Source organism: Perna viridis, chromosome 1, assembly GCF_037379345.1.
Source record: "Perna viridis isolate PV_CMFRI_1.1 ecotype Kerala chromosome 1, ASM3737934v1, whole genome shotgun sequence".
In the NCBI taxonomy this organism is placed as follows: Eukaryota; Metazoa; Mollusca; class Bivalvia; order Mytilida; family Mytilidae; genus Perna; species Perna viridis.
The window spans coordinates 39,875,109-39,888,798 of record NC_142445.1 but is presented as its reverse complement, the minus strand read 5'-3'; the positions used below and the strand labels follow the sequence as shown (position 1 = coordinate 39,888,798).

Sequence of the window (13,690 nt, the reverse complement as noted above, 5' to 3'; positions counted from 1 at the left end):
CTTCTGTCTGTTTTATCGTTTATAATGACGGCCATATTTGTCAACAGATCAGAAATTCCAACATCAGGTCTATTCAAAATAATCTACGAAACATGCATACCAAGTTTGATTCTAATTGGTAAAAAAGTGTCAGTGGAGAAGAGGTTTGAAAATTATTACGACGACTACGACAGAAGCCAAGTGATGGCAACAGCTTCCATGGCCTTTTGGGTCAGATGAGCTAAACAAACACCCCCTCCCCAAAAACAAACAAACAAACAAACAAACAAACACAAACAAACACAACAACACAAAATAAAACATATCAAGAATAAAAAAAGAAAAGAAAAACAACAACAACAGTAATAGCAAGAGAGCACAGTCTAGCTTTCAACATATACTTTGAATTACAGCAAGGGGGATTTAGAAGAATTTGTTATTCATATGAATAAACAGGTCGGCACAATAAGAGTTAATTGGATTTCCCCTTTCTCAAATTGGAATGATTATTCAATTTAGACACAGAAGGTAAAACCAACAACGCTATTTTGTTACCTGTAACCAGTCACTGTTAGATGCATCTATCCGTTCTTTTTGATCATGCAAAAGAACATGAAATTTGTCGATCATCTCTATGTCAAGTTTGCACTTCCTATTTATTTACAAAAATATTAGTTATAAAAAGCTTCCTGATAAACTTACTTTCGTGGTTTTCTTGCAGCGTTTCAACAGAAATATCCCAGTTATCATCATTTTCTCTGAAAGTAACGTGATATTCAAACCTTTAGTATTGTTTTTTTTCTGATGCTAAAAGTGTTACCACAACGACAAACAGTGTTTTTTTGGATGATTGAAGAGTGTATGTAAAAAATGGAGCCGATTACTCATGTTTTTTTTTGTTTTTAATCATATATTTGCAAATTCCAGTCCAAAGGAAATGGATGTTAAAATGAAACTCCTGACCCCTCCCAAGTCGATTGCCACTATTTCCTACTGTGTTTTTAAATGGTGAATATTGGGATGAATGTTGAAAAAGAAAAGTAAAGCCGAGATTAGGTTTTCGTCTTCCCCCGAAATCCCCTTCACAATCCCTCCTTAAACGATGCTTCTAGATTTATAAAAACTTTTAAAAATATCTTATTTGTGATAAACACTTTTGAGATGTTCCCATGATAATTTCCATTTTTTTTCCTTCGAATGCCGAAACATGAAAAAAAGGAAAAAGGAAACAACTTGAGCTTCGTAAATGATTATTATTTATCTTTGTAGTGTGGTGTTCGACATTCATGTCCTAATCAAGGGTACAAAAGATGATTGTCTATCAATGAGAAGCTTTTTCTACTGAAATACCATTGTTTCTAGATGATTTTAAGAAGGAAGTTCACCACGACCGTGTCAAATATTTTTAGTTGGTGTCTGAATTGCTACGTTACCTCTAGTTTTTTTTTATACATTTGTATATATGGTTGCATATGAATATATATGCTGTTTCATTGTTTGCTTGCTATTTTGTTATTCGTTTTAGAATTTGAGTATTTCTTTTGGTATGCATTTTTATAATAATATTTAATTCGTTTTCATGTGAAAAACAAATTTATTTCAACTTACCGCTGTTTGGGTATTTCTTTACAGGTGAATATTTGAAACGAATATGACAGTCGATCAATGCACTCGTAATCTAAAAGACACATGCGTAGTAAAAATAACAGCCAAAATGTAAATATGACCCATATTTAAGCTTCAATTCATGTACTTATTAAATAGAAATAGATACAACGGCAGGCATGGACTTTATTCAGAATTATCTTATAGTGATACTGTTTAACAAATGGATAAAACGATTTTAAATACAAAAAAAAGAAAGAAAAAGAAAAAAATACCACTCATATATAATGCAAATTTCGATATACTGTACACGTGTTTAAAGTTGTATTCTATAACACCAGCATTAGAATCAAATATCTAGGAAGAACTAAATCTAAAAATTAAGTCGATACAAGATTTACTGAAAACCAAAACTATCGAAATAGGAAGCCCAATCCATCGCCAAGAGGTTCTACATAGAAGAAAAAAAGCCTCAATGATCCTATTACTTTAACTTATTTTAGCAGGTACAATCCTCCTTCAATGGTTCACATTTACATGAGTTTAACGGTTTAATGACATAGTCATAAACTAGTCTGTAATTACATCGGCAAGTTTTGTCTGTCTTTGAAGTTCCATTGTCAACTGTTACCTGCCCTTCTTCATTGCAAAATGATTTTTTGAAAGGACACTCAGAACCGGCACGGGTGTTTGACCATATTAGGAACGGTGTATACCGATCTGGCAGACAGTCAATTGCATCTAGATTGCCACTTACTACAAATTTCTTTCCTTAAATTTTTAATAAATGCATAATTGAAAATTAAAGTTACAAATTTTCTAGGTTTGCTTCAAATTTACTAAAAAAAAAAAAAAAAAAAACAGTGGTCCGAGGTAGCACGAACCTTTTTCGAAATATTTTATTTAGAGTTTATTGGTAGTTTGCTAAAACATTTTCAGCAGAAAATGTTAAAATCGCTTTTTTTAACGTTTTGATTTTTTTGAAATTGTTTTGATGATGTTTTACCATTTTACCGTTTAAGTTTGAAAAAGGTTTTCAGAACTGTTTATTGAAATGTTTTTTAGAAATGTTGAAATAACATGTCACTGTAATATTTAAAAAAAAACATTATTTGGATGTGTTATATAAATGTTTCTTATATGTTACGAAAAAAATATTTTCTGAAAATGTTTTTACTTCATTCCTTGAAACAGGTTAAAACATTTCCAGATATGGTTTTAATAAGGTTTTCTGAAATGTTCAATATATAGTTGTAGAAGTGTAAGAAAAACGTTTATACATATATTCTAAAAACGTTTTAAAACGAATTTAGAAAATGTTTCTAAACTATTTTAAATTATATATTTAAAAAAAAACAATTTTCTCAAAAATAGCAAATGTAGAAGTAAAATAAATAGGCCATGAAATTGAAATTCTGACAATTTAGCACTACAAGACAATAGATGCTACATGTAATTACATCATTATTTAAAAATAAAAAAAAAATATTACCGAACAAAAACATTGTACACATGCATTATACATATACATATAAAACTAGTGTTCTTCATTTGTAATGCATATTTGATTTACAATTAATTCATTTCAGTTTACTGTTCCTTGTCTTTCAATAACCAACATCGATGATATTTAGATGATGGCATCTCCATAGAAGTAATAAGATAATAATGTAAATTGTGTGCCAAATCCTGCTATTGAAATAGGTTAGAGAAAATCTTTATCAGTGTGCGTATTATCTTATACACATGTGCAAGGAGCACGTACTATTTTGAAGACGATTTAAAGAATTGGATCTGTCCAAAAAGATGTAAGTACAATTCTTTGTAATTAGATAGTTAAAAACTGTAAGCCAAAGTGGTTTGAATTAATATTAGTCTGTGTAACCCTGTATTGTAAACATAGCTGGTCAATAAGTCATTTTACAATTTCCTAGTCACTAGACAACATCACGCTGTGAAGGCAAACACTCAGGTGAATTCTGATTTTGTTTTTATTTTGTTTTTTTAATACCCCGAAAATTTGTACTGCTCCGGAAAATTTATGTGTTTCTCCGTTTCCGGTTTTGTAACATGTCAAAATTTATATCAAAGAATTAGATGTTGACCCCACATGGAACAAGTTTTTAACTTTTGATTATTTTCTTATGATAGATAAGTGTCTCAGTGAATTAATTGATGTGTTATATTGCCGAACTTTGTGTAAATAAGTGTATTTTGAGCGTCACAAAGATCGTCCGATATTAACCGCTCACTAGTTTTGCAAATGTTTGCATTCAAACTTAAAGTTTACGTTAAAACATTTACACTACACATATTATCAAAATTGGGTTCATAAGATTGAATATGTTCTGTTAGTTTTGAATATTATAATATTTAGCATATTCATATTTGTAAAATTGTTTTTTTTTTTGCTTATTGTAGATTTTTACCCTTTTGGGGCTGGGGGGGGGAGGGTGTCGATCTGATAAAGTTCACATTTTTGTTAATATAATGCTTGTTCTTTATCAGAAATACACATGATCTCCCTCTTTTTCAGGGAATGAGGATTACAAAGAAGCTCATACCTAATGATTTAATGTTCACATTAAACCAATATGATTACTTTTTTTCAAGGTAAGTTTTATATAGTTATGAGAATCTGATTGGACCATGAGAAGTCGGCATGGCATTTGTTAGTCTTTTTGGGTGTCTGTTCATTCATTTGACCGCAATATGCGATAACTGTTTTACATAAATCAGTAGCGAATCCAGAACTCCGAAATGGGGAAATATGGCATATGAGGGGCTCACTATCAGTAGTATCATTAATTTTCTATAAAATCAAATTATTTTTTTCAAATAAAAAGAGACTGTGGGCCACTCTTGGACCCACCTCTGTTTTTGCTGAACTTCAATAAAGTTTTAATCATAGAACACATGTCTGAAGTTTGATTCCATGGATATTAACTTCCTGTTTGAAGAGGACATACATTTTAAAAGTGTACATAGCTCTGCTCACCACAATTTCAGCTTAAAAACTCAATTACAAACATAAAATTACAAATTTAAACAACTAAATTACAAACATAAAAATATGTATCCTTTTTTTGGGGTGTATCACATTTTTCAGATATTGCATGATTCTTACAAAGTTACTTAAATTCTAACTACTGTAGATATGTATATCGGAATATACCATTAATCCTGTACATTTTTTTTCAGGAAACCAAACAACGGAAATACATGCTGATTGAGATGCATGAAGATGAATAAGTGAACTGAAACTGACAAAAACCTATCTTTGAAATTTCTTTTAGTTTGTTGCTACATCTATAAAATATACAGAACTCTTTCTTATCTCATGTTACACCTGTTGTATGTGTATGCGAGTTTTGCATTAAAATATTCATAATTTAGATTGTTTTAAAAACAAAATTATTGAAAAACATAATACATGTACCATTAAAGTGAATGGCTGTTGAGAACATTATTATAACATTTCTGCAACGATACATTTTTACGTTTTAAAAACATTTCTAAAAAAATGTTTTCAGTCTGTTTAAGGAAAGAGTAATCAAGGGAACCAAGGTTATAGCGGTAATCAAAAGGATGTAATCCAGGGACAAAGACCAGACATGGAAAACAGACATACACAACAAAGAACATACAGTAACTAAAATTATACATACAAAGTAACAAAAACAAATGAGCAACTCGGACTCCACAAAAAACTGGGAGCATGGACCAAGTGCACCGGTAGGGAAACGTTTCTAAAATATTTTTACTAAGTTTTTGTGCTAGCTGGGTTTTACCTTAATATGTCCAATTATATTTGCTGTACATTTATAAAGTTTATAAATGATTCATAGAAAGTCGAAATAAAACCCTAATATTTCTCATAGCTGATTCTTTCTATTGAACATCATAGTTTTAAACGAGCATTCATGTGATTACAAAAAAAAAAGAGGGGGAAAACTAAAAATAAATCAATAAAAATAAAAAGTAAAGGGAATCATCATCTAAAATTCAAAATAGACCTAGACTTAAGAAATTTATTCATGCTAACGATCACATTATAAATCAGCCAAGAAAAGAAAGAACGTTTTCAGCTTATTTTCCTTTAACACAAGTATTTAAGACGAATGACACGAAACTTATAGGTTTTGAATTCCTGGCTTCAAATTCACAAGACAATCATTTAAGTAAATATTATCGTTAACCATGATGTTACAATAGATAATTGTAACATGACGCCACCATTATAAAAAATGGATTTTGAATCTCTATATTTATAACAATCATTGCCTCCCGCGCGAAGTTTAAACATAAAAGCGTAAGTGTAACAGGACGCCAAGGTAAACACAACACAATTAATTTGGAGAAAACGTCGTTTTATTGTAGTGTGACATTCTTGTAAAACTCCGAAAAAGTACTAATGACGATGCTTTAATCTTATACAAAGGGAAATAATAAAACATAGATTTAAAAAGAACCCTAAAATTAACATTCTGAAATAATAATGAAATTAAACACGTAAAGAGCATTAAAAAACAACAAATAGCTGATTACTTCAGTCGGGCTCGTATTTCGGAAAGAAAATGGAAGTGCGACAATCCTGTAAAATTCAGTAAAATAGCTCATATTTCAAAATATTACGTATTGATGGTGATTGTGCTGAACAATAATGTATTTTAGCAGAATAACACTTTTTAGTAATAAATGTATTAAACTTTCTTCATTCTAAATCTATATTCTTTGCTTCTACAATCAGTCCGCCGATTTGATCTTCCAAACGGAAAACATTTAAAGTATACACAAAGGACGCATCATTTTTCCGTGACATTACAAGAACATCAAAGGATATAACTTACATGACTGCCGGAATATCTTAGTCTGATCAGGTAAAAAAATATTTTACAAACATTTGGTATTCACTCGAAAATAACGGTTAAGGATGTATAAATATTGAAGAATGATACATAGAACAAGCTGAAAAAGTCGAATTCAAAAACACAACTTTAAATGTGACGTGTCCTTTTATTCTAAGCATACGAAAAAGTGGTAAAAATAGCAATTATTGTACACGAGTCTAGCCATATCCACTGATTATTGGATGAAGTTTGAACAAGGCTCATAACGTCGAAGCTATATCAATTATTGCAAATTAAAAACGGACCTATATATCTTTTTGGTTTGGTACATATTTCTTTATAGCTTTCATGTGTATGATTGGAATAAATTGTATCATATAGACAATGGTATCTCGACTTGTTTCCACATTTATAAGAAGCTCTTCTTTTCCATAAAATCTCTGTTGGACATGTGAACTCACCACAAATAATTGGAGTAATTATCTACTAATATAAATAATTTCATTCCTGATGTAACACACTTTTTGATTGGATGAAAAATATTGTCCATTTTATTTTGTAATGTGACTGTGACGTCATCAACTTTTTTATGATTTACTTGTTTAATTTTGATACTGAAATTAAATTATAAGGAATGACAGTTATATCTTCTCGATTGTTTTTAAATAACATCAATGGCTGTATTGCACACTTCAAAAAATCTGCCACGCACCTTATGTAGTGTGCACCACGTGAATGAGTTTATTTCACATTCACATTCACATTATCAGCTTTATTTTACTACCTTTGATCAGCATACACACAAATTATGCACTTACAGTGCACAGATCTTCGGTCAGTATGTTTTTGGTACTATGTAGGGGTCGCCATTTGACCTGGAAGTGGTAAATGAGACCTACTCATAATCATTATGACATCATTATTGTTTTCATTTGCTGGTCACTGATTGGTGTCAAAATTGACTTTTCTAAATAATTATCATAATATCTAATAATTGAATTGTGCTCAAAGAATGGCAATATTAAGACATTACACTTTTTCACTTCACTTTAATAATCACAGGCTCATATGTCCTTTTGTTTGCCTTTTCCGCCTTCAACCATGAGTATGAAACACGATAAATAGATATAGGATGCGTGCTGCATTGAAACGGGACAAAACTAACGCATTCATTGTGATGTTTTTCCTCATTCCTTCTTGTTATTCGCGAACAAAGAAAACATTTTTGAAAGCCTATAAAATTTTATAATTATCTTTAAGTAAATAAATGTTAATGATACTGATAAATGATTGTGATACTTACAACAAAAAGATATAAAAGACTGTACTTCGGAATTTTCGTCATCCTACTGTTTTCAGTATATATTCTAGGATCTGAAGTGAAAACATTATAAATGAATATAATGACCACTTTTTTCTGAAAATGCAAGATTGAATAAGCGTGTAAATGATACAATATTAACAACATTTAACGTTAAAAATCTTTATGTAACAAAATCATAACGATTTAAAATTTCTTACCATAAATATTAATTAGAATAATATTTATGCCAATAAATAGCGAACACCTTTTGTTTTAAACCTAAAAGAAAGAATTTTAGTAAAAGGACTAATGTCATGTGATACCACTCATTTACCATTTTTATTCCTTAAATGGGAATAAAATTTTAATATTCAAAGTAAAACAATTTTGGTCGAGGGATAGAACTGTATACCAAAGACAGGTGAAAAAGTGCTAATAACTTAAGATGTAATTGCATTTATAAAATAGTACTTCATGCCTTGTCTCAATGCCAAAACATTCTGTACTTATACAATAGTAATGGGATTAAATGTCATGCTCAGTGAAGTAGAAAAATGATCTAGGAATATTAATAAACCTATCAGTACAAGATGAAGAATGGAGCAATATTGTCCCCTTTGTAGAATGTATTTCAAAAATCGTAAACAGGGAATGCCACGGTGTGACACATGCATAAAACTAGATGCTGATTCACGTAAAAAAAAAGAAATCCTGACACCTGAAGAGTTTTTTAATAAAGGAAAGATTGTAATTCAAGGACAAAAACCCGACATGAAAAACAGACAAATGCAACAAAGAACGTAAAATACCTAAAACTAATACCTACAAATTAACAAAAGTACTCGGATTCTACTAAAATCTGGGAGCATGGAACAATATATAAGTTTAAAGTGAATGTGAGTAATGAAAATATTCTAAGGGTTAAAAATGACTTTTGTTTTAAATGCTGAAAGACGGAAACAATATGTGGCACTTATGTAAATTAATGCAAAAATAAACTTACTTTGTCGAATTTTGAATTCGTCATATATATTCATGATCAGAATATTTCCGTTTCTATAGTGTCATTAATGGTGTCATTTAAAATAAACATGCCTATGAAAAATTAACGTAGTTTGTCGATAAAATTATGCAATACTACTGTTTACACGTGTAAATAAAGTCTGTATCCAAGGGTTACATATATCACAATTATTTCATAAAAAAGGAGGACACTAATTTCATAGGTTTTTTAACAGTTCAACTTATCTCTATCTTCTAATGGATTATATATTGCCAGGTTCGAAAATTTGAATTTCTCAATATCGTGAAAGCTCTTTCGAGATTAGTTATTGAAGCTGATCGAGTTTGAATCCTTGATTTAACATTGAAAATAATGTGCCCAAAATACGAAAAAATAAAATCAAACTGTATGGATGTAGTCAGATTTAAGTTCCAAAGGTAATGCAAAACGGTTGATTTTGCTTACTTGGAAGTGTAATTGCTTTGAAACATTCAATTATTTTTCATCAGCATTAAATGTTTCAGTTTACATGAAGTAAACCGTTATATGTTCGCGACAGTTTTAGTTTCGCCATTTTTTTGTTCCGACCTGTAACGCGAATATATATCTTGCAAATTTTCTTCGAAGAACATTATAATACAATTTGAGAAACGGTTGCGGATTCAAAACGGCACAAAAGCAGATCATTCGCAAATCGTGAAAGAAGAACAGCTCGAAAATGTCTTGAAAGAGTAATCAAGGGAACCAAGGTTATAGCGGTAATCAAAAGAATGTAATCCAGGGACAAAGATCAGACATGGAAAACAGACATACACAACAAAGAACATAAAGTAAATAAAATCATACATACAAAGTAACAAAAGCAAATGAGCAACTCGGACTCCACTAAAAACTGGGAGCATGGACCAGGTGCACCGGTAGGGTAAGCGTCCTCTGCTTTTCTAGAAACAGTCGCCGAGTTGATCATAAAAGTCAAGTCCAGAGTAGAAAAACGAGGAAAGGAAAATATCACCCGTTGAACAAATCAGTTGTCAAGGCGCAAATGGATACACCGTAACGATCTACGAGTTCAAGATGACGACCATAAAACGTTTGTAGTGATGACTTCAATTTCGTAGCAACATAACCCAGTTTCAGAAGCCTATTTGTTAGAATTCTAGCGCGATACAAAAGATCTGCGTAGTTTCGGCAAGCACTGGTATAACATATGAGATATGTTATCAACACTCCATACGCAGGTGCTGAAGGGATGTTGCCACAGATAAAAGAGAAGTTGACAATTCTGAATGAAAAAGCCATCACATTTGTAGTAAGGTTTGGTCAATAGTTTTCTTTTCCATCGATTTCTAAGTGTTAGTCAAGATATGAGGCTGACTTCACAGTTTCTGTAGTATCCTTTATCTCAAGTTCCTTGGGGTAGATATGATGTGTAAAATATTTATCTACAGTTTTGCGTTTGTTAAAAGATTCTTCTAACCATAAAAGTGGAATATTAACTTCATCAGTTTCATTACAATTGGAATTCTTTAATTTCTTTACCTAGAAAATTGGGCATATTAAGTTTAAAATTTGAACTGCTTACTTTGAGATTTCCGCTAGTTAGAATTTGTTAGACTTTTTTCTGTGTTTATTTGGGTCATAATGCTATAGATTAAAACTTAAATATCTTCTGTGGCAAATTGTTTAGGTTAAGGATAAAATACTTCTTGATTGACTAGACTACAATATGAGGAGAATTTTTGGCATTTTATGAATGCTTGTTTATAAAAATGTATGCTTGAGTGCATGTTTATATAAGATAGAATTAAATCCGTTTTATGACTTAACTAACCGATTGCCCTGTGGAACCATATAAGACCTTAAACTTTTACTCCTAATGACACTAAACAAATTTGAATAATAAAATACCTTACATAACTTTTCCGCCGCATCTTCTTCTTCGGCAATGGCGACACTAATTTTCCGCGCAATATTGGGTTAGTCTAACATATAGGTGACCTATGACTTACAATGATTAACAATCTAAACTGCATTTGCACTGTTCGTTGAACACTTTGTTGTCAATTCAGTCTTCATATTATTTTTTTTAAATTCATTTAGATGAAATACAAAGAAATGAAATATACATAACCAATCAATGTGATTGAAAGAAATGATAAACATCCATATTAAAATTATTTTAGACTCATCTATATTGATGCGGCACTCAATAGCTGTACGTGTAAAATTAGAATATTTCAATATGCAGGTGTCCGAGGGACTATACTTAAATTTATATTTAACAAATCAAGGATCTCTCTTTAGATCTTTATATACATATTATGTTTTAAATATATACTCAACTTTCTTAAAAGATATGCACACTTAAATAACCCCTATTAAAGCAGAATTGTTTTAACCGCTTCCAATTAAGATGGACCCAACTTATCATTTAATAGAAAAAAAGTTGAATAATGTATTGGTTATAGTACACAAATGTATAACATTGAAAACGTGTCAACTACTCTTAAAGGTAAATTCTTTGCATTGAAATCATGTTCAACTAAGGTACTGAAACGCAATTATAAAAAAAAATATAGAAGTTACTTTTTTATACCCCTTTTACTTGCATTTACTTACATTGCTTTACAACAATGAGTGAGGGTACTGCGGGGGTACATACATTCCATCAATATTTCAAATTGGTACTGTGATTTTTATATTAGGTTTCACTTAATTTTAAAAGTTAGCCTCATATCTTGACCAACACTTAGAAATCTATGGTAAAAGAAAACTATTGGCCAAACTTTACGACAAACGTGATCACTTTTCATTCAGAATTGTCAACTTTCTTTTCATCTGTGGCAACATCCCTTCAGCACCTGCGTATGGAGTGTTCATATCACAACTCATACGTTATGCCAGAGCTTGCCGAAACTACACAGATTGTTTGTATCGCGATAGAATTCTAGCAAATAGGCTTCTGGAACAAGGTTATGTTACTACAAGATTGAAGTCATCACTACAGAAGTTTATTGGTCGTCACCATGAACTCGTGGATCTTTACGGTGTATCCATCTGCGCCATAAAACTGACTTGTTCAACATATCATAGTTTTCCTTTCCTCTTTTGTCTATCCAGGACTTGACTTTTTATGAGCGACTAGGCGGGTGTTTCAAGAAAAGCAGAGGACGCTTACCCTTCTAGTGCTCCTGGTCCATGCTCCCAGTTTTTAGTGGAGTCCGTTTTGCTCATGTATCTTTGTATCTTTGTATGTATTATGTTTTTTATTTTATACTCTTCGTTACGTGCGTCTGTTTTCAATGTATGATCTTTGTCCCTGGATTACATTCTTTTTCTTTTTATTTCTGCTAATTTTCGGTTTCTTTGATTCTCTAGAACTAAGGCTACGGGAGACAACCCAGACAGAAAACGATGGTCAGACTGGGATCAAACCTTTGGAAGGGAACCTGTCTAGGAGAGGAAACTCTGATGTAAAACCCGGCTAGAAAGGAGTCGTCACCCATGGTAGGGAACCTATCTAGGAGAGCAAACTCTGATACAAAAGCATGTGAGGGACTTGCTGACCACCACATTAAAATAAAGCTGAAGCTAGAGGGCCAACCCCCACTAGTGGATACAAATGGTTACAGAAACGATTACAGTAAAAGTCATTCCTCGGACTCGTCAACGACTAGAGAAAGAGGACCAAATCAAACATCGAGGACGCGAAAGCCGATGAAGTTGTTCTCACCAAAACAACCAACAACCATAGGCACTTGGAATGTTAGAACAATGTATCAAAGTGGAATACAGCTGGAATGACAACACTATCTTCAGGTCATACGGTCATATTCTCAGGAAATCCAAATGAAGACGACATACATGACAAAGGCGTGGGATTCATGCTTACAAAGAAAGCCAAGAAATCGCTTTTGGAGTGGAATCCAATATCTGCAAGAGTGATATCAGCTAGATTTGACACTCGATTCCAGAAAACAACGTTTATACAGGTGTATGCACCAACAAACACCGCAGACGAAGATGATAAAAATGACTTCTACAACTTATTACAATCAGTTGTTGATGCCGTTCCTAAAAGAGACATCTTTATCATCTTAGGAGATCTGAATGCCAAAGTAGGTGATGACAGAGAGGGTAGAGAAAGGGAGATAGGACCACATGAAATAGGGCAAATGAATGAGAACGGAGAGATGTTTGCTGACTTTTGCGCTATAAACAGTCTAGTAATTGGCGGTACTTGGTTTCCACATAAATCATAAAACCACCTGGATTTCACCATCTGGAGACACTGAAAACCAAATAGACCACATAACAATAAGCCGTCGATGGAGATCTTCATTACAAGATGTACGAACAGAACGTGGAGCTGACGCAGCATCAGATCACCACCTTGTAATTGGAAAAATTAAACTCAAGCTTTTAACAACAAAGAAAAGAGAGACTACAAAAAGGAAGTTTAATGTTGAGAAGTTTAAAGATCAGAAAATGAAAGAAAACTTCCAAATTACACTCAGGAACAGATTTAGTACTTTATTAGATCTTGACAACGAAGAAATGAACAATGATATTGATGACATCTGGAACTCAACAAAGACAGCCATTCTGGAAGCATGCGAAGAAACAGTTGGTTTCATTCAAGTGAAAAGAAAGAAATGGATGTCAGATCAAACATGGGATACAATATCTGAAAGAAGGGAAATAAAAGAAAAGTTGATGAGTGTCAAAACCAGACAGCAAAAGAAAAACATGCAAGACCTTTACAGCGCAAAAGACAGAGAAGTGAAGAAAAGCTGTAAAAGAGATAAAAGAAACCATGCTGAAAAGTTAGCAGTAGAAGCTGAAAACGCCTGCTTAAAAGGAGACATCAAAACATTGTATATCATCACAAGAAAACTCAGTGGAAAGATCTCTCAAAATGAAAATTTACCAGTCAAAGATAAAAACAAC

At 32.0% G+C, this 13,690-nt stretch overlaps 1 protein-coding gene and 2 long non-coding RNA genes across 3 annotated transcripts; 2 read left to right on the top strand and 1 right to left on the bottom strand.

Annotated features, from left to right (window-relative positions):
• Positions 1–3,065: 3,065 nt before the first annotated feature.
• Positions 3,066–4,908, top strand: LOC148628726 (uncharacterized). The gene is made up of 3 exons (XR_015924343.1): positions 3,066–3,392; positions 4,121–4,197; positions 4,786–4,908. It is a non-coding gene; the product is annotated as an uncharacterized LOC148628726 (long non-coding RNA).
• A 13-nt stretch (positions 4,909–4,921) lies between these two features.
• Positions 4,922–8,760, bottom strand: LOC148628725 (uncharacterized). The gene is made up of 3 exons (XR_015924345.1): positions 8,741–8,760; positions 7,738–7,808; positions 4,922–7,309 (listed from the first exon to the last, which is right to left on the bottom strand). It is a non-coding gene; the product is annotated as an uncharacterized LOC148628725 (long non-coding RNA).
• A 3,780-nt stretch (positions 8,761–12,540) lies between these two features.
• Positions 12,541–13,002, top strand: LOC148628724 (protein CFDP2-like). The gene has a single exon (XM_088569409.1). It carries the CDS (start codon positions 12,541–12,543, stop codon positions 13,000–13,002), a length of 462 nt encoding a protein of 153 aa, XP_088425535.1.
• Positions 13,003–13,690: the final 688 nt, after the last annotated feature.